At 47.5% G+C, this 23410-nt stretch overlaps 1 protein-coding gene across 1 annotated transcript in view; it reads left to right on the top strand.

The window, feature by feature from the left end:
- CSGALNACT1 (chondroitin sulfate N-acetylgalactosaminyltransferase 1) overlaps nucleotides 1-22546 on the top strand; it is a 98014-nt gene extending 75468 nt beyond the window's left edge. Inside the window, exons 5-8 of the mRNA XM_059156368.1 lie at nucleotides 10218-10396; nucleotides 10933-11027; nucleotides 19841-19922; nucleotides 22176-22546. Coding sequence (XP_059012351.1) covers nucleotides 10218-10396; nucleotides 10933-11027; nucleotides 19841-19922; nucleotides 22176-22465 — 646 coding nt within the window. The 3' untranslated portion in view covers nucleotides 22466-22546. The remainder of the gene's footprint in view (nucleotides 1-10217; nucleotides 10397-10932; nucleotides 11028-19840; nucleotides 19923-22175) is intronic.
- The last annotated feature ends 864 nt before the right edge of the window (nucleotides 22547-23410 follow it).

The following is a 23410-nucleotide window of genomic DNA, read 5'->3' as shown; positions in this document are numbered from 1 at the left end:
AAAATAAAGACCTCTGTAAATACTCTTAATAAAGCAATGAGAAAATTGCTAAAAATGGTCAGAATCAACTTTTTGAAGAACTCTGGAAATTAAACAAAGCTTACAATAATCTGAAAAATGTTTATCCAAGAAAAATGACTGAATTTTTGCACAGCTTTAACCTGCCTTGTTCCCACCTTCTCCTTAGCTCTTCTGTAGCTTTGAAACCCAGTATCCCACAAGCACAGCAAGAGCCACATCCTGGCAGCCATCAGGGGCCAGCATGGGGCAGAAGCTCCTCTACAGTTTCAGAAAAATGTTGTGATGTGACCTATCTGGGGTTTTCTGGAAGACTCCACTCAGAGAGTTGTCTTTATTTAATCGACTCAGAGCTCTCCCAGCGGAAAAAGCCTTCCCTCTAAAAAACAATTATAGGAAGTCTGTAACTTTGTGGCTGCCTGAGGTAGTAGATAAGAGTTGGGGCAAACAACAGACTAACCAAAATGCTTAAAAAGTGAGGCTGAGGAGCGAGATCTCCGCTGGGTTTTGAAAAGCTTGAATACCTTCCTGGGGATGTAGAAGGCCATGCTCACATTTAGGGCTGTGGTCATCCTTAGGAAAAAGGTGAGCAGGCCCTAACTTTCACCTCTGGCTGACCTTGAGGCTTTGTGCAAGAAGTAAGTAAAGGCTAAGTTAAACAGTTAACTACCTGGTTGAGTGTTGATGGCAGGCCCCAACATGTACACAAAATCCCTTGACAAAGATTTGGAGACTTATTGATTCTAGACACTTAAAGAAATGTCTTCTAATCGTTGACTTACCACTAAGTTGTCACACTCAACAAAGAATACAGATTTTACAGAATTAGTTCAAGAAAGTCACTCTGAGAAACAAACTGAGGATTTTGGAGGGGAGGGGTGGGGGGATGCGTGAGCCTGGTGGTGGGTATTAAGGAGGGCACGTATTGCATGGAGCACTAGGTGTGGTACATAAACAATGAATTTTGGAACACTGAAAAGAAATTAAAAAAAAAATTTTTTTAAAGTCACTAAACAAGCAAACAACAACAAAAAAGACGAACAACAATAAACCTAGGGGTTGGGGGGAGTTGATTCTCATTTCTAGGATTGCCACATTATATTATTTAAAATGTCAAGTTTTAAACAAAAAGTCAGAGATATACAAAGAAACAGAAAGTATGGCCCATGCACAGGAAACAAATCAATGATTAGAAATTATCCCTGACAGCGGTGCCTGGGCAGCTGATTCAGTTAAGTCATGATCCTAGAGTCATGGGATTGAGCCCTGCACTGGGCTTCCTACTCAGTGGGAAGTCTGCTTCTCCCTCTCTCTCTGCTTCTCTTCGCACTCGTGCTCTCTCTCTCTCTCTCGCTCATTCTCTCTCAAAGAAGTAAATAAAATCTTTAAAAAAAATTGTCCCTGAGGAAGCCCAGGTTTTGGACTTACTAGACAAAGAATTTAAATCAACTGTATTAAATATGTTGGAAGAATTTAAAGAAACCATGTTTAAAGACTAATGAAAAGTATGAGAACCAAGTCTTGGCAAATAGGACCATGTCTTACCAAATAGAAGCAGAAGTTATAAGAAAAGAGCCAAATGGAAATTCTGGGGTTGAAAAGTACACTAACTAAAATGAAAAATGCACTAAGGTGTGCTGAATATCTGGTCTGGACCGGCAGAGGAAAGGATCTGTGAACTTTAAGGTAGGTCAATTTATGTGATGAGGTTCAAGAAACAAAAATGCATAAACATATGAATGCATAAACTATGAATATCAGAACACTGGAAAAATAAGATAAAATTTAAAAAAATAAAGAGGAACGAAGAAAATGAACAAACCTCAGAGACTTGCAGGATAGCATCAAGCATGCCAATATAGACATTAGTGGGAGTTCCAGAGGAGAGGAGGGAAAGGGGCAGACAAAAAATTTGAAGAAATAATGGCTCCAAACTTCCCAAATTTGTTGAAAAACCTGAATCTACACATCTAAAAAGCTCAACAAACTCTGAACAGGGAAATTCAAAGAAATCCACAGTAAACATGTGATAACCAAATAGTTGAAAGACGAAGACAAAGACAGAATCTTGTGAGTGGTAGGAGCAAAGCACTCATTGGGTACAAAGGAATCTTAATAAAATCGGTAGCTGATTTCTCATCAGAAATAATGGAGGCCAGAAAGTGGGATGATATATTCAAAGTGCTGGAAGAAAAACATTCAACCAAGAATTCTATATTCAGCAAAACCATCCATCAGAAATGAAGGGGAAATTAAGACATGCCCAGATAAGTAAGAACTGAGAGACTTCATCACTAGCCTGCCTGCCCCACAAGAAGTACGAAAAGAAGCTTTTGAGGCTGAAATGAAATGGTACTACACAAGCTCCAATTCTTTTGAAGAAACCAACAGCTGAAATAAAAGTAACTATTTCCTTATTTATAGGATATAAATGTATTTTTTGTTTATAACTCTTTTTCTCTTATCTGCTTGAAAAAATAACTGCATAAAACAAGGTTCATAAATCTGTATTGGTAGACACAGTGCCTATAGATATCATTTTAATATGATAACAGCACAAAGGAGGGGAGAGGGAACGAAGGACCATAGTTTGTACACTGTCGAAAATAGGCATTTCTTCAAAAAGAAATGGAAAATCTGAGTAGATCTATAACAAGTAAATGAATGGAAGCAGTAATCAGAAAACTTCCTCTAAGGGGTGCCTGGGTGGCTCAGTGGGTTAGGCCTTTGCCTTTGGCTCAGGTCATGATCCCAGGGTCCTGAGATCGAGCCTCGTGTCGGGCTCTCTGCTCAGTGGGGAGCCTGCTTCCTCCTCTCTCTCTCTGCCTGCCTCTCTGCCTACTTGTAATCTCTGCCTGTCAAATAAATAAATAAAATCTTTAAAAAAAAAAAAAAAAGAAAGAAAAAGAAAAGACTTCCCCTAAAGAAAAGACCAGGCTCAAATGGCTTCACTGCTGATTTCCACCAGTCATTAAAGATGGATTAATGCCGGTGCTTCACGAACTTTCACAATTTAGAAGAGGAGGGAATACTTCCCAACTCGTTCTATGAGGGCAGTATTATCCTGATACCTTAACCAGGTAAAGACCAAGAAAAGAAAACAGATGTAGAAATTAGAGATGTAGAAATCCTCAACAAAATACTAGCAAACTATATCCAGCACTATGTAAAAATGATTTTATACCATGACTAAGTAAAACTTATCCTAGGAATGCAGGGTTGACGCAATATACGAGATTCAATCAATGTACTACGCAAAACTGCATGACCATCTCTGTCCATGCAGTAAAAGCATTTGGAAAAAAAAGGGGGTTTACTGTATTCTGGATATTTCAGATAAGTGGACTCATGTAGTATATGATGTTTTGTGTCTGGCTTCTTAACTTAAAATAATGATTTCAAGGTCATCCACACTGTAACATGTGTTAGTCATTCACTACTTTTTATTTTATTGTTTTTGATATGACTGTAAATGGGATTATTTTCTTAATTTCTCTTTATGTAGAAACACAACTGATTTTACATGTTATTTTGTACTCTGACACTACTGAATTCATTTATTGGTTCTAACAGATTTTTGGTGAAGTCTTTAGGTTCTCCTATATGTAAGATCATTCCATCCAAAGAGATAATTTTACTTCTTTCTTTCTGATTTTGTCATATATGGCCTTTATTATGTTGAGGTACATTCCTTCTATATCTGATTTGTTAAGGGTTTTTATCATGAAAGGATGTTGAAGCTTGTCAAATGTTTTTTCTGTGTCTTTTGAAATGATCATGTGATTTTCAACTTTCCTTCTGTCAATGTTGTGCATCATGTTTATTAATTTGCAGCTGTTGAACCATCCTTGCATCTCCGGGATGAATCCCACTTGCTCATGGTGTATGTTCCTTTTATTTATTTATTTATCTATTTATTCATTTGACAGGCAGAGAGGCAGGCAGAGAGAGAGGAGGAAGTAGGTTCCCTGCCGAGCAGAGAGCCCGATGTGGGACTCGATCCCAGGACCCTGGGATCATGACCTGAGCCGAAGGCAGAGGCTTTAACCCATTGAGCCACCCAGGCGCCCCGTGTATGTTCCTTTTAATGTATTAAATTTGGTTTTCCAATATTTTGTTGAGGATTTTTGCATCTGTGTTCGTCAGGGAGATTGGCCTATAGTTTTCTTTTCTTATAGTGTCCTTATCTGGCCTATCAGATAATGCTGGCCTTGTAAAATGAGTTTAGAGCTATTCCTTTCTCTTCGGTAATTTGGCAGAGTTTGAGAAGGATTGGTATTAATTCATCTTTAGATGTTTGGTAGAATTCACTCACGAAGTCGTGTGGTCCTGAGGCTTTTATTTGTGGGAGAGGTTTGATTATGGATTCAGTGTCCTTGCTCATTATTTGTCTATTTAGATTTTCTATTATTTTATGATTTGGTCTTGGGAAGTTGTATATTTCTAGGAATGTATCCATTTCTCTTAAGTTATTCAATTTGTTGGCATATAATTGTTCATAGCAATCTCATGAGATTTTGTATTTCTGTGGTATTAGTTGTGATGTCTCCTCTTTTGTTTATAATTTTATTATTACCTCTTAAATCTGTCTTAGATGGTCTGGCTAAAGTTTTATTCATTTTGGTTATCATTTCAAAAGAAACTTGCTGAAACAGAGTTGTATAAGCTGGCTTGTATAAGCTCAGAATCTAGAAAATTCTAAATTATTTAAGATGCCGTCTATGAAAAGCTGCCTGAGAATACGTTTAATTTTAAATTCTTGATCCTATTCAAGTGTTTTCAGTAAGTAAAACTCCTAAGCAATTTCAATATTTAGAGCTGTTAGATTTAGATTTTTAAATTATACATTGAATGTAATATGGATTTGTATGTAAATTTTTAAAGTATTTTTTTAATGAAGGATTATTGTGGGAAGTGCCACATTAAGGGAATTTCCTTATAGTGGTGGAAAGAAGTCTGTATGAGAATAAATCACATTAGACAACAAGATCTTTTATCATTTTCAATCCGGCAATTCTGGGAAATAAAGTCAATTAGAGAAATTAAATCTCCAGTAGAAACAGTAGCTTTCTGAGGTCATTATAACCTCTAGCAGAATAATTGTATATAACTTGGAGGAGTCCCTGTGCACTAGCCTTATTATATAAAAAAGGGGAATTGAATGAGAAACTTGAGAGTTTCATCAGTCAGTAACAATTCAAGAAGAAAAGAAGAATAGTGAGTACTCATGGGGCCTATTGGAACTACATATTCTGGAGTCATAGTTGGAAATTGCATAGTATAGAATCTAGTGCCCTCACTCTACCATGAAGAAGGCCCATTTTCCTTACCAGGCCGTTACTTTAGACGTGCCACTAAATGTTACAGTTCTTTGTATGGGATAAATTAAATATTTCAAACTAAATTGTATCTCCTTTTTCTTAGCTCTCATTTCTTCCCTTACTCTGTATTTGCCATCTTTCTAAAAGCGTGGGTTTGTGTCTATCCTTAGAAATCTGTAGGTTGGGGACACTTTCTGCTGATGTATGAGGGGTTCCCCAGTACCCCCCAAGGGAAGAAGGAGGAATTGTGGGCAGTCCCCCCAACAGTGAAGGTCTGAGATACACCTCAGCTTTTCCTGTGGCTTTATCCTCCATTCATCCAATGCTTACCGATCACCCACTATATCCCTGTGTGTGTCACTTACTATATATTGTGCCAGATAATCTCTGGAGATTACAAAAGGGGGGAGTCACCCCTGCCCCCCCAGGATTTATAGCCTGTAAGTCAGCCAGTACATATCTGTACAGGCAAAGGCACAAGAAGGCACCAGGCACAGGAGGACAGAGGGAGGACTGGGCAAAGTGCTAGGGACCCCAACTAGGCCCTTCAGTCTGCAGCAAGACCTAAGAGGTGGTGATACTTGTCTCTCGGGTTGTCAAGACTGAGTGGGGTTTCTGTGGGAGAGGTTGGAGAAAGCATATTCCAGGAAGGGACCCTGGGGCCGAGACAGGAGGCACACGCATACCATCCATGATCATTGCCTGGATGGTCCCTGGGGGTTGTCCAGGACAGAGGACAAAACAGTGTCCTTGCCTGGGCACCTCTGTGGCACATTCCCAAACCCACCACCACACCTCCTTGGGGGCAAATCAGGGTTTTGTGTGGAAGCGGTCCTTGCTTTTGCATGGCTCTGCTGCCCCTTCCTCCACTGTTTCCTATTCAGGGGGGCAGGGCTGCTCTGGCCAGTGAGCCCATCCCCTGCCCAGCGAGTGAGCAGCATTTCTGAGTGAAGCCGGCGAGCGTGTGGTGGGAGGGGCCCGGCCATCCTGCCGAAGCCAGTTTCTCTTCATCCTTTTGTGCCCTCTGCTCTGGGGCTGGTGCTGATGAGGCTGAGGAGGGAGGAAGATGTCCACTTGCCAGGCCCAGATGTTTGACAGTGTATTAATCTCTCTGTTCTGGAAAAGAGAGAAAGGGAAGTAGTTCCCATTGTTTTTCTGCTGTTTCCAGCTCAGCTCTCTGTTCGTAATAGAAAATACCTGTTAATTATCTGAGGCCCTTCCTGACAGCAGAGAGGAGAGCATGGGGTTCGTCCAGAGCCTGGTCAGTTCTAAGAAGGGCCTAGGCTGAGTGATGGAGAGGGAGGGCAGTACCATTACCCTCTGCAGACAGACTCACAGCTGAGCCCGGGGACCTGGCAGGCACCCTGGGAACCACAGACGGATGACGAAGTTAGCCCTGGGCCTTCTCCAACACCTGTGAGTGGTGAATGGTGCCTCCCAGACCAGCCACGACTCTGTCCCCACCCCGCCTCTGCTGTGCCCTCACGTCCAGCTCTGTGAATCAGGCCTTCGGCACAGAGCCGCCATCTGTATGTCTGCTGTCAGGCCGGCAGGAGCAACGCGTGTCTCCTGCTGGCCAGCGCTGGTCGTGGTGGATGAGCTGGATGCGGGAGCCTTCTTTGCATGAGCCTGGGCCCCCACTGGGTCACGGGGCAGCTGGGCAGACAGTGAGCCGAGTTGGGTGCCCACCCTGCCCCTTTCTGCATGGCCTGTGGGTGCCCTGAGAGGGGCCTGGAAGAGCCCATTTGGAGATTGGGTAGCGCCTGGACAGAACATGGATTGTCTCATCCTTGTAGAGAGCTTCGCTGAAGAGAGAGGAAGCAGATCGCCTTTCACTTTAGGGCCACAGGGAGGGTCCATCGGCGTCCGTGCTCCTGAATTCCCTTTCTCTAGAGGCAATATGTTGAAGCCTAGAAATTATGTTTTAAGATTTTCTTAAAAAGTTCTTCCAGATTAAGGTCATCTCAAGCACTAGGCACAGTGTCCTCCTCACTCCTTTCCTTTCCCTGGGGGCTCCGAGTGATGGACGAGCCCCACCCCCAGCTTCCTCCGCCCCCTGTCCTTTGCTGCCAAAAAGCAGCTCAAGCCAGGGTTGGGGAAATTTAGAGATAGAACAAACTTGATTAACTTACACGTTGGGTAAGTGTAGATATCAAATTGCCACTGTCCCCTCTGAGTTTATAGTACTCAACTGTCTTTCCACCATTCACGCCATGGTCTCTAATGCTGTTACCTCAGTTTCTGGTGCTGCCTTGTGTTCTTAAATATTCAACATGACTTAACTTTTGTAAAAATTTGATATATGTGCACAAAGGACCGTAGGCTGTTCCAGGAGGGAAACTGGGCTGTTCCTTTAAGAGGAACTGCATTCCTCTTCCTCTCGTGAAAGTTGCTTGCTGTTGTTCAAATAGAGCATTTTTGTATTTGAACTCTCTAATGGTAGAACCTGGAAAACCTGGAAAATGGTGATCCTGAAGAAAGAAGGCCTTCCTGCTCTGCCAACTAGCTAATGCAGATATCCCTGCATTCTAGGAGGGTCCCCAGAGCCTATGAGCCTTGAGACAAGTCAAGAAAGAGAACCATGGGGGCGCCTGGGTGGCTCAGTGGGTTAAGCTGCTGCCTTCGGCTCAGGTCATGATCTCGGGGTCCTGGGATCGAGTCCCGCATCAGGCTGTCTGCTCAGCAGGAGCCTGCTTCCTCCTCTCTGCCTCTCTGCCTACTCGTGATCTCTGTCAAATAAATAAATAAAATCTTTAAAAAAAAAAAAAAAAAAAAAAAAAAAAAAAAAAAAAAAGAAAGAGAACCATGACTGGCTGTTAGAAAAGATGAGCCCCAGGAATGTGGCTAAGTCCTATGAGACCTGGCAAGAGGCTTCCTTAGATGAAGAGCGGAGAATCCAGGTGCCTCCCAAGGGTAAAACTTTCCTGAAAACTGCCCAGACAGGGCAGGGAGAAGTGGGCTGAGCTTGACTTGCAGGAGCGGAGCTGTGGAAGCCTCTAGCAGGTGTGGACATGGCTGCAGAGGCCACACTCCACCTGCATGTGTCTTTGCAGCAGGGAGGTGGCCTGGTCCTCATCAGGGCCAGGCCAAGCATGAGGAGGCCCCAGAGCATGACTTCAGTGCCACTCACAGAAACTATGACCCGGGGGGCCACCTCCCTGGGGCACGCAGGAAGGGGCGGATCCCTCCACAAGTAGAGCCCTGCCTAACCGAATGCAGAATCCCAGAGAAACAGAATTTGAGGGTGGAAAGGGCCCTTTGGGCAATGAGGAACCTGAGGCAAGAGAAGTGAAATGACTTTCCCCAAATAGATGAGAGAGCTGGGATAAGAGCCATTTGTCTGCTGACGTGTTTCCTCACAGACATCTGCTGAGCACCTAGTGGGTGTGGGCGTGGCTCTGGGCCGCGGATCCAGGTTTGCTGACGCAGACGCCTGTGCTCTCCCAGTCACCAGCCCTCCTGCCCTGATCTAAATCTGAAAAGCCTGTCTGGCACTAGATTCAGACAAGGTTGGGCCCACAGATTCCAGGAAAAAAAAAAAACCCACCCCAGTCCCAGATTTGAAAGAAGATGTTGCGTCAGGAAAGGGGTAGCGGAACTAGTTCCACTCAGCTGATTAAATGACCAGGTATAAGCACAACCTCACATTTGAAAAGTTTCTGACTCTGTTTTTGTGTTGACTTTCACCCAAGAGAGTTCCTTGGCATACAAACTTTGAAACGGAAGTGGGTTTTTATATGTTTTGAATACCTCAAGATTAGAGAGGCATTAGGAGAGGGCAGTGGGTGGAGGGGAGAACCCAGGCTGTGGAAACAGAGGAACCATGATGAAAAGACGGGGGCATGAGCCAGAAAAGAAGATTTGTCAAAGGCCAAGGCCGCCTGCTGCACAGGCAGGGTTAGGAGCTGGACCAGGACTCAGAGTCATTCCCTAGTCCTGTCTGGCAGAAGACAACTCCTGTACCACTAGGTACCACATGAATTCCTGGAACTTCTGCTCAAGACATGCCCCATTTCAGAAGGTTCTGGTGTCCCTGGGAAAGAAGAGCCAAATGAAGAAATGTCTTGCTTGGCTTTACCACCACAGGCCTGGGAGTCCTTGCCGGGGCTGAGGACAGAGAGAGCTGATGCTTACAAACCACTTTATGCTCTTGGCAGCATTGACCTAACTAGTAGTGCTCTGAGTAGTTAAGGGAGGTGCTATTATTCCCATTGTGCAGATGAGGCAACTGAGCTCTCACGATATAACAGGGCTGGCCTAGATCCCAGAGTTAATCTATAGGAGATTAAGGCTGTCTGGGACAGCCTTAGTGATATGAATCCAAGTCTGTCATTTTTTCCTCCCATACTCTCTTGCTGTTCCTGAAGATGGGAAGGAGTCCAGGCTTAGATGTGTTTGGGGATAGACATACATCAAGATCGTCATGCCTGGTCTCGAGTCACATAAAGATGAGAAGATACCAGGTGGGTCCATTCCGGTGTGATTTTGTTTCTTTAGCTCAGTGGTTTCATTCAGGTGGCTTGGGAGGCATGGAGATTGTCCTGGGTTCTGTTCACCCAGTCTCCACTGGTTCAATTTTCGCTATCATAGATAATGTCCATTAGCTACAACAGTACACTTTTCACTGTCGGGAAATTGCTAGAGAAAGAAGAAATAAGTTGGTGCTAAAACCTTCCCGAGTGTTCTTGGTACCTTTAATCTCAGGGAATTTCCAGTGAGTCTGGGTCATTCTGTATCTTCTTGGTAATCTCAGTGTCTTCATGGTTACAACGCCTACGTGGCAAGATGTGGATGGGCCCTGGACTTGTGTTTCCCAGGGGAATCTGTCCGCCTGGGCATGTGAACACATGAGTGACTGTATCTGGTCTTCCCTTTCAGAGCTGCCAACTTCAGGAATTTTACCTTCATCCAACTGAACGGAGAGTTTTCTCGGGGAAAGGGCCTTGATGTGGGAGCCCGCTTCTGGAAAGGAAGCAACGTCCTTCTCTTTTTCTGTGACGTCGACATCTACTTCACCTCCGAATTCCTCAATACGTGCAGACTGAACACACAGCCAGGTGAGGGTCTCTGGAGGCGGCGCTTCCCTTTCTCTCCCCCGTGGTGGTGTTTAGCTCTGTCACACTCACATGCGTTCCTTCACAGCTTCCTCAGCTCTCTTGCTTCTGCACTGGCGCCATTTTACCCCAGAGGGAAGGAAAATCATCTGGTTTGATTTCTCCTTTGATGTCAGTGTGGGCCTGTCAGCCACCATAAGTCTGAGGCTCCTCGTGCTAAGTTCAAGTCTGTAACCCATTTTCCATTTTCAGCAGGGAGGTCGGCCCACACAGGAGAAAGTGTGGGGGGAGGACAGAGGCTGGAAAGCTGTCTGAAACTGAAGGGAGAGGGGGGCTGTAGGCATGCACTAACGGATATCAGAGAGGCTGTCTGTCTGGTCTAGGTGCGCAGAACTTCTAAGATGTGATTTAGGGTTGAATGATAAGAAAAGGAAAAGTGGATGGAAATACCTGGGATATTTCGGAGGGCTGAATAGAAGCCAACCAGCCCAATAGTTCCGTCTGTTGCTTTAGGGGAATGTTTGTTTCCTGGTTTGCAGGGAAGAAGGTATTTTATCCGGTCCTTTTCAGTCAGTACAATCCCGGCATAATATACGGCCATCCGGACGCAGTGCCTCCCTTAGAACAGCAGCTGGTGAGTAATGATCCGCAGGGGCCCTTGTGTGGCTCTGGGTCCTCTCTTTCATTACCAGGGGCACCTGACCATGAGTAAAGGTGAGTGGAAATCTGTGGATTGATTCCCATAGTAATTTTTAAGTTTGGCATATGTTCTGGCCTTTGCTCCCAGCACCTTGTTCATTAAAAGTGCTTGCAATATTTAAAAGCGGAAGATAAATAGGAACAGTACCTCATGGAAGGTAATTTCACACCTTCGTAGTTTTCTTACATGGGTTTGGGAAACTAGGATTATTGCATTACGGATGCAGCACATTTTCTCTTTGTTATTACAAACGCTCCCAGGTAAGGAAGGTGACGGATGGCAAACGGAAGCCAGAAGGGGGTGACTCTCCCCAGGTCACATGGCGAGTGAGTCAGTGGAGGAGTGAGGACCAGATCCAGTGCCCGCCCCGCATGCCACCATTCCCACAGATCACAGTCCCTCTGGGCCTTGGTCACCAGCAAGGTGGCTCTTAAAGGAAAGCTGGAGGGGCTTCTCTGCTAAGATCGTAGCTGCGCAGGTCACGGACAGTGGAACACACGACCACCAAGGAGCTCTGGAGGCTGAGTGGTCTTGGTGGCAGTGGTGGTGGCAGCAGTGAACCCATTTAGCAGAGAAGCCGTGCGGGCCACAGGAGAGAGTCTCTGGAACGCATGTAGATATGCCCTTCTGAGATGAAAGTCCCCATTATTGTGTGTCACCCCCAACTCGGATGGTGACCTTTTCCGGCAGAGAGAAGAGCTGAGTGTGTCTAAGGCTGCCTTCCCGCTCAGGCTGAGTATCAGGAGACCACTGACCTTGGGCTGTCAGTTCTTCACCGCCTTGAGCATTTCTTCTGTTTCCTCTGGAGGCAAAGCCGTGTCTCTTCCCACGAAGTGCATCTTAGGGTGGGGAAGGGAGATCTGCTGTGTGAACGTGAAGGTGGGAAGGAACCGAGTCTCTCATGCTTCTGTGCAGTGGGAGAGTAAATTGATTTTCATTGAAAACATGCGTTCTTTGAAATTCTCTTGGAGGACCAATTCTGTCCTGAAGCTTTCAGAGTAGCAAAACCTGTTCTCTCTAGCCCCATCCTCCAGTAAACCTCTGGCAGCTGTTACAGTGATCTTCTCCAGAAGATTTCAGCTTGGGTTCCCTGAGGCTGGATGGGGTCGACTCCTCACCCATCCAGCATGGTTTCCCTTCAGGCCCATGTTGCGCGGCGCGGGAATAATACAGTTCTCTCCCCCGCTCGGTGGAATTCCAGCACCAGATACGCTGAGTATCTGTTGACGTAACTGTTTGTGTATGTGTGCTGCTGTGTATGTCGCCACGGAAAGTGTTTTCCATTCCCCAAGAAACAGTTTTTATCTGCTTGAGGGTGAGATCGCTTCTGTTGAGACACAAACCTTCTTGTTTCCCTTCCCTGAGTTCTGAGCTTAAAATAGGGTTTCGGGGGGGAAAAGGGATACAGGATTTATTTTCTTTCAACCTACATTCCTTTGGTTTTAAATAAAGTGCTTCTTTATGTTTGACATCAAATGTGATTAATGTTTTCAACTTCAAACTCATAAAGGTCCTATTTGCTTGCAAAGAATTCTTTTCATTTCACACTTTAAAAGTTTTATCCTTGTGTTAGCATTCCTGCAGAGAAGCAGGTGCAGCGGGAAATGAGAGGTGTGATACGGTTCAACCAGTTTCTTGGACCCCTAGAATTAATGGACAAGCAGAAGCAGAACTCAGATTGCCGTGTCCATAGCTAGAGCCTTGGAATTATCCCGCAACCGGGGACCTTTACTTCCAAATAGACCTTAGAGCTTTCCTAGAGCATATATATCTGCTATGTTAGGATTCAGTGTTCATGAGGATTCAGTCCAGAGAAACACAGGGTTCTCATCCACAAAAGGAAAGTGTTGATTATGTGTGTTATTGGATGAGCCATTTCTGGAACACTTGCTACCTGCAGAGAACTAGACTGGACATTCTGGAGGAGTCGGAGGAACTGAAACAGTTTCATATGCTCGGCAGTGACTGGAGAGGTCACTTTACTCTCTCGTTTTTGTAGACTTGCCCAAGATCCCACAACCAGCTAGTAGCAGAACTCAGGCCCAGAGCAGGATCTCCTTACCCTAGTGCACTGAAAGACTTTGGATCTAGATGAGGGCTGAAATATAAAGGAAATGGGCTGACAAAAATTCCAAGGGAGAACATCAAGCTACAGAAATTCATATAATGGAGACAGAATGTGTAGGTCCTGAGAAGGTACCAAATAAAAAGAGATAGTTAGGAACCGTGAATTAGGAGGGACTTCCTAGCAAGGGTTCATTTTGTCTCCGTTGTGAAAGATCTGAGATCTACAGATACTCTGGAGAGCCACCCTTGGAGTACATCCGTCTCAAGGTGGAGGGAGGATGCAGGTCCAGAAGGGAGCTATGACAAGAAGGACTCACGGATGCAAACACAAGACGAGTGCTCAAGCAGCCCCGTAAATATGACCTCCTGAGTGCTCCGTGCTGGTCACTGCTGTTTGATAACACTTTGTCTTCAGACTAAAGCTGGAAGCCACATGCCTGGTGTGTGTGTGTGTGTGTGTGTGTGTGTGTGTGTGTGTGTGTTTAGACTACTTGTTTCTTTACTTTTGAGTACAGACCATTAATAATTAGAAGTATGTGAAACCATGGGATTTTATGCTAACATTTAATTTCTTGAGTTGTAAACCTGAGATAAAACTTGCTCATGCTTTAATGAAGAAACAGCTCAGAGATCAAGGAATGACTCTGATTTAAATAATTATTGGGGCTCCTGGGTGGCTCGATGGGTTAAAGCCTCTGCCTTCAGCTCCGGTCCTGGTCTCAGGGTCATGGGATCAAGTCCCGCATCGGGCTCTCTGCTCAGCAAGGAGCCTGCTTCCTTCTCTCTCTCTGCCTGCCACTCTGTCTACTTGTGATCTCTCTGTCAAATAAATAAATAAAATCTTTAAATAAATAAATAAATATATATATTTATATATATATATATATTTATATATATATTTATATATAAACTGTAGACATTCCACTTTCCCGGTTCAAGCCTTTACTCATACTGAGGCCACCGCGGGAGCCTCCTGCCACCTCCCCCCATAGACCCTCTCCCTCCCATCATCCGGTCTTTCCTTCACCCTCTGCCAGAGATACATTTGCAAAACACAGATTAATCCCATTTTAAATCATCTTTTGTGGCCCAAAGCCAGTGGTGTGCTAGTAAATGTGTAACAACGCACTCCCGGAAAGGAGAGGGGAGAAAAAGCCCTGATTCATCTTGTTGGCCATTTTCTGTGCCATCAGTGCCCTCACCGCAGCCTGGGGGGGCGGGTCTGAGCCGCTGAGGCAGGCAGAGACTCACAGGGTCCTGGGGAGCTGGGTGGACCCGCACAGCGCTGCGGCCTTGATGCCTTGTGGGGACTAAGTGCTCCCCACGCTGACTCTGACACTGATGACCGAGGAGAAGGCTGCAAACCGCAGCAGCAGGTGTGCAGTCCCCAGCTTAAAAGATGCCCCCCTCAGCTGCTCTGCCAGGTGAGCATCCCGCGCCGCTCCAGCTTCCTCCTCGGGCCCTCTCCTCACCCGGGGACGTCCTCAGTGCCAGAAGCCCCAGTCCACCCTGCATCATTGAAACCCAGCGACTTGGTGCTACTCTGTCCAGTGTGTGAGTGGCACTGCATCCTCTCTGATTCTGTCTCCTCCCTATCCCCCCTCTTCCAAGAAGTATTGCACCACCAACCTGCTCAAATGTCTGAAGTTTGCTGACTGGAACAGTTCATGCTTTTAGTCTGTTTTTCTATATTTGGGAAGCAGGCGCTCACTGCGGACCGAGACTAGTGTGAACAGATGCCATCCGCAGGCTTTCGGAAGCCAGCTCGGTGCCCGCTTTATTTCGTGGGATAGCCAGGAAGGTGAAGAGGCCTTATTCTGCTCACTTCTCTGAGGAAAACCTGCAGCTCAGAGGCATAAGTCGTTGCCTGTATTGCTGAGTGGGATTGCTGATGGGGACAGGGCCGAGGGTGCTGAGTGGCCTTGCTTCCAGAAGGGCGTAGTCTAGCTTTCCGTGTAGATTCCTAGACCAGAGAACCTGGAGGATTCCTTTTCCAGTACGATACCCTTCAGAAGACACTTTATTCTTTTCAAGCAGGCCCCAGTGAAAGACTTGTGGGGAAATGTGGGTTAATACAAATCTTGGAGGAGGTGGCCTTTGACCTGTTCTGTGAAAGCTGTGCCTCCAGAACAGTGCATTTCTCAAGAAATGGAAAGGCTCCCAGTAATCCTGGTGTCGGTCTGGGCTTAGCCACCATTGGCTGACTTAGCTCGGACAGGCCAGGCTACCTCCACACTGTAAGGCCCATGCGTGCCCCACGCAGCCTCTCTCTGGGCCCACATAATGAGGAATGTATGATGCGGGGGCTGGGGACACCCAGCTCAGCCCCTGAAGCTCAGGATGCCGGCTGCTCACAGGCAGGACGGGCTGTGTAATCGGCGTGGCCCAGTACACAGTGAAAATGCAGGGCCCTGGCTCTGGACTTAGCAAGAATTTCAAAAGCACGAAAGCAGGCAGGGCGCCCTCTGAGCGCGGGGCCTGCGGGCTGCACGGGGTGTGTACCGCGGGCACTGTGCGTGAATGCAAGCCTGGGCAAACACGGCCTCGGTGCTTCGCAGGCTCTCTTTGATTTAGAGGAAATACTCGGCCTGAGTATTTGTTATTTATTTTATTTCAGGGCCCAGATTGCTTCGCGGGCAGTTGTCCAAGTCAGCACCATTAAACCAACAGGCGCGGACTGCCTCCCGGCTCTCCACGCAGCTGCGGGACGCCGCCTTCCCACATCTCTGGGGAGAGACACCGATTTGTGCTTTGTGCTCTGGTCCCTATAGAAAATAATCACCCCCGTCACGTGAATTGCCCACAGAGCTGCGGGTCTGGAAGCTTCCTGTGGGAGAGCGGGCTTGACAACTGTCCTTTGTGGTGTGTTCCTGCCCTGCAGTGCTCTGCTGAGATCTAACTAAGGTGGGGGGAGAAAGGGGCTGCAGGGAGTTGAGAGGAAGCCAGCCCTTGAGAGAGAGTTTTTTAAGTGAGGATAGCACTTGAAAACCGATAGGTGAAATTCAGGACGGATGTTTTTCTTTTAACATACAATCTTTATCTGAGGGTGTCTTCCTCCTCTGTTGTAGTAAACATCATTGGTATCTGTCTTTTCAAAGTTCGAACAGAGCAGGGGAGCTTCTTGTGCCTGGGGTCGAGGCTCTAAGCAGGAGAGCCGTCTGCTCAGAGCCCAGGAAGGTGAAAACGTTTTAGTCTGTTCCTCCAAAGCCCCACAGTTCTTTTCCCACTGGAATTCCTAGGCCTTTGCTGACCCACTAAAGAATTCTCTGCTGGAACCCTGTCTGTTTCCACTGGCATGGAGCCCTCTCTGCCCTAGGAGGGCTCCTCATTCTCTATTGGAGGAGCATTTATGGAGTACCTCTGTGTGCTGGACCTTGATCTGGGGGTTGTGAAGGAGTCCAGGGCCCTGGGCTGACCTTCACCAGCAGTGGTAGGAAGGACAGAAAAGAGAGGAACAAATGCCTCAGCAGGACAATTTCAGAGAGCTGTGAGTGTTACAGAGAAAAGAAACCAGGTGACGGGTTAGAGAGTGACGTGGTGGTGACAGGGGTGGGGGTGTGTGCTGACACTGGCTGGGAGGGTCAGGATGACTGCTCTAGGCAAGTGACATGGAAGCAGAGCCCAGTGGTGAGCAGGGAAAAGGTGACCCAGGCCAGGGGTCTGCAAGTGTCTGGCATCGGGGACCTGGGAGCCTCGTGTGTTCGAGGGGTGGACTAGGAGGAGATTCTACACGAGGGGGTGAGGTGGACGAGGCAGGCAGGGGTCAGGTCACGTAGGACCCTTGCAGGCTAGAGGTTTTCTCTGGGTTTTATTCTAATTGCATTAGTGAGAATGCAATTAAAGCGCCTCAGGGTTTTAAATTGGAGCGTGCTGTGATCCGATACACGTTTGAGAGGACTCACTCCCAGCAAGGCCAAGGGCATGGTGCCAGGGACTCGGCACAGCTGTGTGTCACAGAGCCTGTCAGAAGCAAACCCCCTCTCGCCCTGATGTCCTAGGCCATGGGTAGGGTGCGAGCCAACCCGTGTCCACCAAGGGCTCAGTTTCAAGGAGCATTTCAGATAGTGGCTCTTTCTTTCTTTCTTTCTTTCTTTTTTTTAAATATTTAATTTATTTATTTGACAGAGATCACAAGCAGGCAGAGAGGCAGGCAAAGAGAGAGGAGGAAGAAGGCTCCCCACTGAGCAGAGAGCCCAATGTGGGACTCGATCCTGGGACCCTGGGATCATGACCTGAGCTGAAGGCAGAGGCTTCAACCCACTGAGCCACCCAGGCACCCCAAGATAGTGGCTTTTTCTGGCTTGCCAACTTTAAAGCCAACGTTAATAAGTGTTTACAGAGTGCGTTCCCCAGCTCATAAATCAGTTTGTGTCTGTCCCACGGTCCCCAGGTGTGAGGGTCCGTCTTGACCTTGTTCAGCCTTGCCGGGCACCGCATGCACAGCCCATGTCTGGGGTGACCACCTCTTGCAATCCTTCTTGTCTTTCCTCCCAAGCCCTGGCCCATTGCTCTTCCTGTTTGGGGCGTCCCTGCTTGGAGTCCAGGTACACCTCAGCCAAATGCTTGATGTTTGGTTACTGGCCCTTGTCTTTGACTCCATTTTTATCCAGAAGCTTAGAGGACTCGTCTGTCTGTGTCCTTGCCAGCAGAAAGGATATTAAGCCATTAGCTGCACCAGAAACCGTGTACCTGGTATGAAACAGAAACTGTTTTTAAAAAAAATGACTCAGTGGAGATTTCCCCAAACTTTCCTTCCCTGCAAAATCTTTCCAGTTGATACTAATGAAATTGCCTTGTCACTTGGGAGCTATTGTATAACGGGCCTTTGTTCCAGTTGGAGCACATCTGCGGGGACCACACCGACTGACAAAACCTCTCTTGGTCCTTGTTCCCCCGGCAGCCCTGACGCGTGTGTGTTCCCTCAGCCCAGCCTCTGCAGAGGCTGTAGCGGAGATAAGATGGTTTCATGGATCACAGAGCCAAAGAATTTTTGAGTTCACAGTCCTTCCACGAGCCATATATGGAATATAATTGAGGCTTTGGGGGACGTAACTTGGAACTTCGGGAAGGTGGAAGGGCAGTGAGGCTAGATGTTTGGATGGTGGAGCTGGAAGAGACCTTAGCGGAGATTTAGCTCCACCTCCTCTTTTATTTTATTTCATTGTAAAAGATTTTATTTATTTGAGAGAAAGAGAAATGGCGAGAGAGCACAAGCGGGGGGAGGGGCAGAGGGAGAGGGAGCAGCAGGCTCCCCGCTGAGCCTGGAGCCTGATGTGGGACTCGATTCCAGGACCCTGAGATCATGACCTGAGCTGAAGGCAGACGGGTAACCGACTGAGCCACCCAGGGCCCCTTACTTATTTTTTTTTTTTATTTTGGGGGTGGCACGGAAGGAGGGAGAGAGAATCGTAGGCAGACTGCATGCCCAGCATGTGGCCCCATGTGGGGCTTAATCCCAGGACCCTGAGATCATGACCTGAGGTAAAATCAGGAGTTGGATGCTTAACAGACTGAGCCATCCAGGCGCCCCTTAACCTCCTCATTTATAGGAAAGGAAATAGAGGCTCAAAGAAGTGAGGGACCTGCCTGCGGCAGAGAAGCTAGCCGGTGGTCAAGCTGGAAGGAGACACTGGGTCTCCTCCCCTGCTATACACTGTCTCTGAAGAGCAGCGAAGGGAGCCAGACCTGGGGCGGGCAGAAAATGCAGGAATCCCAGTGGAGGGGACCCGGTTCGGCCTGGCCTCCCTTTCCCTTCCCCAGGAGGGGACTTTCTCCCCTAAGCACCTATGTTAGTCTCAAGAATGAAGAACTATTAAGCTCTCAAAACAAGCCCTGGAATGACCTCAGCCAAAAATTTAAACCAACGTTTTAAAAAGTCTTGCTGCTTTAGCAAATACACTGGAAATTTCCCTGCAGAGTGAGAGACTGAGTGGGACCTGGCCCTGCTCTTTGGAGACGGTCACCGCTTGGATGGCCTCTTGGTAGCCCTGCTGCTTGGCACTGCCACAGATGTTTTGGGAGCAGTTTGGTTTTAAAATAGTTTAAAGATGAATGGACAGAGTCTCTCTTCAGAACCTGGACTCTTGGTGCCCTTTACCTCGGCAAGGGAGAGTTAGCAGAGCTGAAGCAACCCAGCGACTTCTCGGGTTTTCTTTTTATTCCCCGAGGGAGTCCTGTGTGTGCCCTGTGCCAGAGCAGCTGAATTCCGAGCTGTTCTCTCTTCCTTTTCTCCACTTCCTGAGCCCTTCGCTGGCTCCCTGCCCGGCCCTGTGTGAGGGGCCGAGGCCTCCAGTTCTCTCTGGCACTGGTGTTGGGCCAGACACGTAGGTGGCTTTTCCATGGCATCGCTCAAAAACTGGCTCTCCTGGTTTGTTTTTGAGAGAGAGAGAGAGAGAGTGTGTGTGTGTGTGTGTGTGTGTGTTTTCATGCCTACACCCTAGAAACATTCCAGCCAGAGGTGCCAAAAATCACAAGGCCCATTTGGGAACCCGTGAGTTCAGTGTATCCCTAACCATCCGCAGGGACTCAGATCCATCTGCATTTCCCACAGGAGGTCGTGGGGCGGCTTCTCGTCCGGTGGGCTGGGCTCCCTGTTGAACTGTGCTCACACTAGTGTGGGACTGCTCTCTACCTCTGCCCACTCGGTCCTCCCCTCTCAAATGACAGTGCTCTCCCTGCAGGTGATAAAGAAGGAGACTGGATTTTGGAGAGACTTTGGATTTGGGATGACCTGTCAGTACCGGTCGGACTTCATCAATATAGGTAAGAGGCACCGACTGGCGGCAAGTCTGGCCTCTGCTGCCACCCAGAGGCCACGAGCAGCCCGGGAGGGAGTCGGGGCAGCTCCCCAGGAGTCTGAGGGCAGAGGTAGTGCCATTTTTTAAGAGGCCCTTCCTCCTGTCAGGTCCTTGGAGACTGGACCAGGATGAGGCTTGGGTGTGCGTCGACACACGAGCCCCTCTGATCTCCACTAGACCCGCTCAGTTACCCCAAATGTGGCACACAGTCTGAGGAAGAAGACTGTTGTCACAGAAAGGTGGCTTCAAAGCAAGTCTCCCCACCCTCCCCGCCCCCCAACCCCCAATGCCTCCTTCCCACCTGGTTCTGGCTCTGGTCCCTCTCAAGCAGAACATTCTGGGCCTCCATGGTAGTAGCGGAATTCACTGAAAAAAAAAAAAAAATAAGGACAACACGGGGAATTTGGGAAAATCACATACTGGAAAGGGTTGAAATTTCTCTCTGCTGAAACTTCGAAAATTCTAGGTACTACTCTAAGCTCCAGATGAGTGTATAGTACCTGTCAACACACACACACACTCAGAGGCTCCCAGAGCACTGAGCGGAAAGGCCCTTAGGTTGCAGCTGAAAAGGGCAAAGGCACCACACAGCAAGTGAGGGATGTGGGATGAGAACAGAGCGTTTCCTGTTCCCCTTGCAAATACTACCCCACTTCCCACAGCAGCACCTCCTCCTGTGCCCTGAAACAACAAAATTGTGGATCATACGTGACTAGGATATGAATGAATAAGGCAGAAACTTTGGTCTTGTGCTCAGGCGGTCAAAGTGGACCCGGCTTGGAGTCAGGGTAGCCCTGCCCTCACAGAGCATGGAGATTTCCATCCCCACCCCCACCCCCATATGCCCTTTCTAAAGCAGGTTTTCATTTCGAGAAACTCTGTTTCCTTGTTCTTTGTACAAGAAAAGATTATTTTGTGATGATGTAGGTTTATCAAATTTGAATGGGAATGGTGGGAATGGTAGGCTGGTGAGGCCGCTCTTCCTCCATGAGCCACTGATAGGACCTCAGAATCTCTGGGTCACATCTGGACCCCGATCTTTCTTTGCCATCTTGTATTTATTTGCAAGCATCTTACTTTTGCACCTTCTATTTAAGAAGTTGTGATGATGTTGATGATAATAAATCAGTTACAGCTAAGCAAGCACTGCCCCTCACATGACTATGTCATTTGGTTTTGACATTTAGTTCATTTCAGGATAAAGAAACCACAACTCAAGAGAGGTGAAGTGGCCAACCCCAGGCTCCAGTTCCAGACCCCTGAGTCAGTATCACACCTGCCTACCATGGGGGGGAACACAGATCACTTGCATACAGAGCCCAGCTGAGGGCAGGCTGCAGGTTTCCCCCACGGATGACCCCTCTGGGCCCAGTGATGGCCTTGATCAGAACAGCACAGCTTGGGGGCTGCATGGTGGCTCTGATGAAAGGTGTTGAGGATGACGTCACTGTTTCTCTAGGAGTTAAATAAATCTCCTAGGTGAGAGAGGAACAGTGACAAAAAGGGTCAAGTCTTCTCTGGTTCTCTTTGGTTCGCGGTGGGCTTCAGGTTAAGAAAAGACATGGGGCATCTCTGTTTACAAAGATGAGTGTGGAGGGGACCATTACTCACTTTGATAGAGTCCACTCTGAAGCGAGGCCAGATTTTCAGAGTAGAAACTCTGCACAGCGAGGCCAGTCCCTTAAACATGACTCCATCACTGGCCTGGGGGTGGACAGAGCTTTTGGGACCATTTCGGTCCATGAGAGGCAGAGTGTGTTGTGGGACATCATTTTGTTCACTTGGATCCCGCTACCTTTTCAGGGGGGCGAGCCCCTGCTTCCCTGTCTGAATGACAGGAGGCCACATGCAAACAGAAACCAGAATTTTCATGGGAAGGTTTCAAGTAGAAAAGGCAGGCGGCTGCCGTTCCTCATGGGGCGGCTCAGGGGGCTCGTTCTAGAAAGCAGGCAGGTGCGGGAATGAATGCCCTTTGCAGCATTGGGAGCTCCGGGAGCTGGTGCTCGTGGCCTCCACTGCCGCGAAGTCCTGCGTTCAGGATTTCTGAATCCTCTTTCCCCAACGGCCCTGCTCCGCATTCGGAGGGGCAGGCAGCGAGACGTCTCCCCTAAATGATGCTTCTCTCCACGCACAGTGCAGGCTGGTGCAGAGGAGGGCGGCGAATCAAGATGCGGTGGGGCTGTGCGGCTGGCTTCAGCGCTGTGCTCTCTCCCGACAGGCGGCTTCGATTTGGACATCAAGGGCTGGGGCGGAGAGGACGTGCACCTGTACCGCAAGTACCTGCACAGCAACCTCATCGTGGTGCGGACGCCGGTGCGCGGGCTCTTCCACCTGTGGCACGAGAAGCACTGTGCGGACGAGCTGACCCCCGAGCAGTACAAGATGTGCATGCAGTCCAAGGCCATGAACGAGGCGTCCCACGGGCAGCTGGGCATGCTGGTGTTCAGGCACGAGATCGAGGCTCACCTTCGCAAGCAGAAACAGAAGACAAGCAGCAAAAAAACATGAACTCCCAGGCCTCGACCTGGGGAGATGCTTTCGTTTTTCCCTTTCATGATCACCAAACACGGGGCTGTGGCAAGGAAGAGGTTTCCCTAAAGGGAAAAAAAAAAAAAAAAAAAAAGAATTTGACTGATTGTAAAACAGAGGAGGGGAGACAGCCTCTGATTTCTCTCTGCTTATTTGGCTGGACTTAACAGGAATTAAAATCTCCCACTTTGCGTGCAAAAGTGGCCCAAAAGCATCCTGTTCCGGTGTCAGACAAAGCCAGAATGATTGTGAGGTTGTGAGCCCAAAGGCGTGGAGATTTTGATTGTGTTCACAACAGTGAGAACTGTTGTCTTTTGTGCTCATTGAAATAGTTATGAATTAAGACCAGTTTTATAAAAAAAGTTCTTTGGAATGAGAGGCAAGCACGTGTCTCCCCATAGGAATGACGACAGGGGTAGGGCTCTAGGGCCGGGGAGTGCTGGTGAGATTCGGAGATACACTCATGGCTGTCCTTGTGAGTGTATTAAGCAAAACCAAATGGACTCAAAAAGAAAAAAAAGAAATTATTGCATCATTTTTATCCAAGATTAACCAAAAATAATCTGCTCATCCTTTTTATTATAGTTTTAACCATCCCCACTTCTTAATTTTATTTAAAAAATGCACTTTTTTTGGCTTATGAGTTATATTCTGCTTATTTAATTAGCAATTTTCAAGCCTTACTAAGAGAGCACAAGTTAGCATAAATTTTTATATCTTTTAAGAAGATACTCGTAGGTGTATTATGAGAACTTCTAGTTCAGATCGAGCCCCAGATCCAAGGACACGCCGAATGCTGATCCCGTCAGACACCGAATGTCAGACCTCGGTCATGTGGAAGTCATGGTGTGGGGCTACTGGTACATTGAGACAGAGCTACGTTATCCGAACTGTTTCCCAAGAGGAGCAACTGAACACTGGAGG

This window comes from Mustela lutreola, chromosome 18, assembly GCF_030435805.1.
Source record: "Mustela lutreola isolate mMusLut2 chromosome 18, mMusLut2.pri, whole genome shotgun sequence".
In the NCBI taxonomy this organism is placed as follows: domain Eukaryota; kingdom Metazoa; phylum Chordata; class Mammalia; order Carnivora; family Mustelidae; genus Mustela; species Mustela lutreola.
Note: the sequence above shows the minus strand (reverse complement) of the source record. Positions and strands in the feature narration are given on the sequence as shown.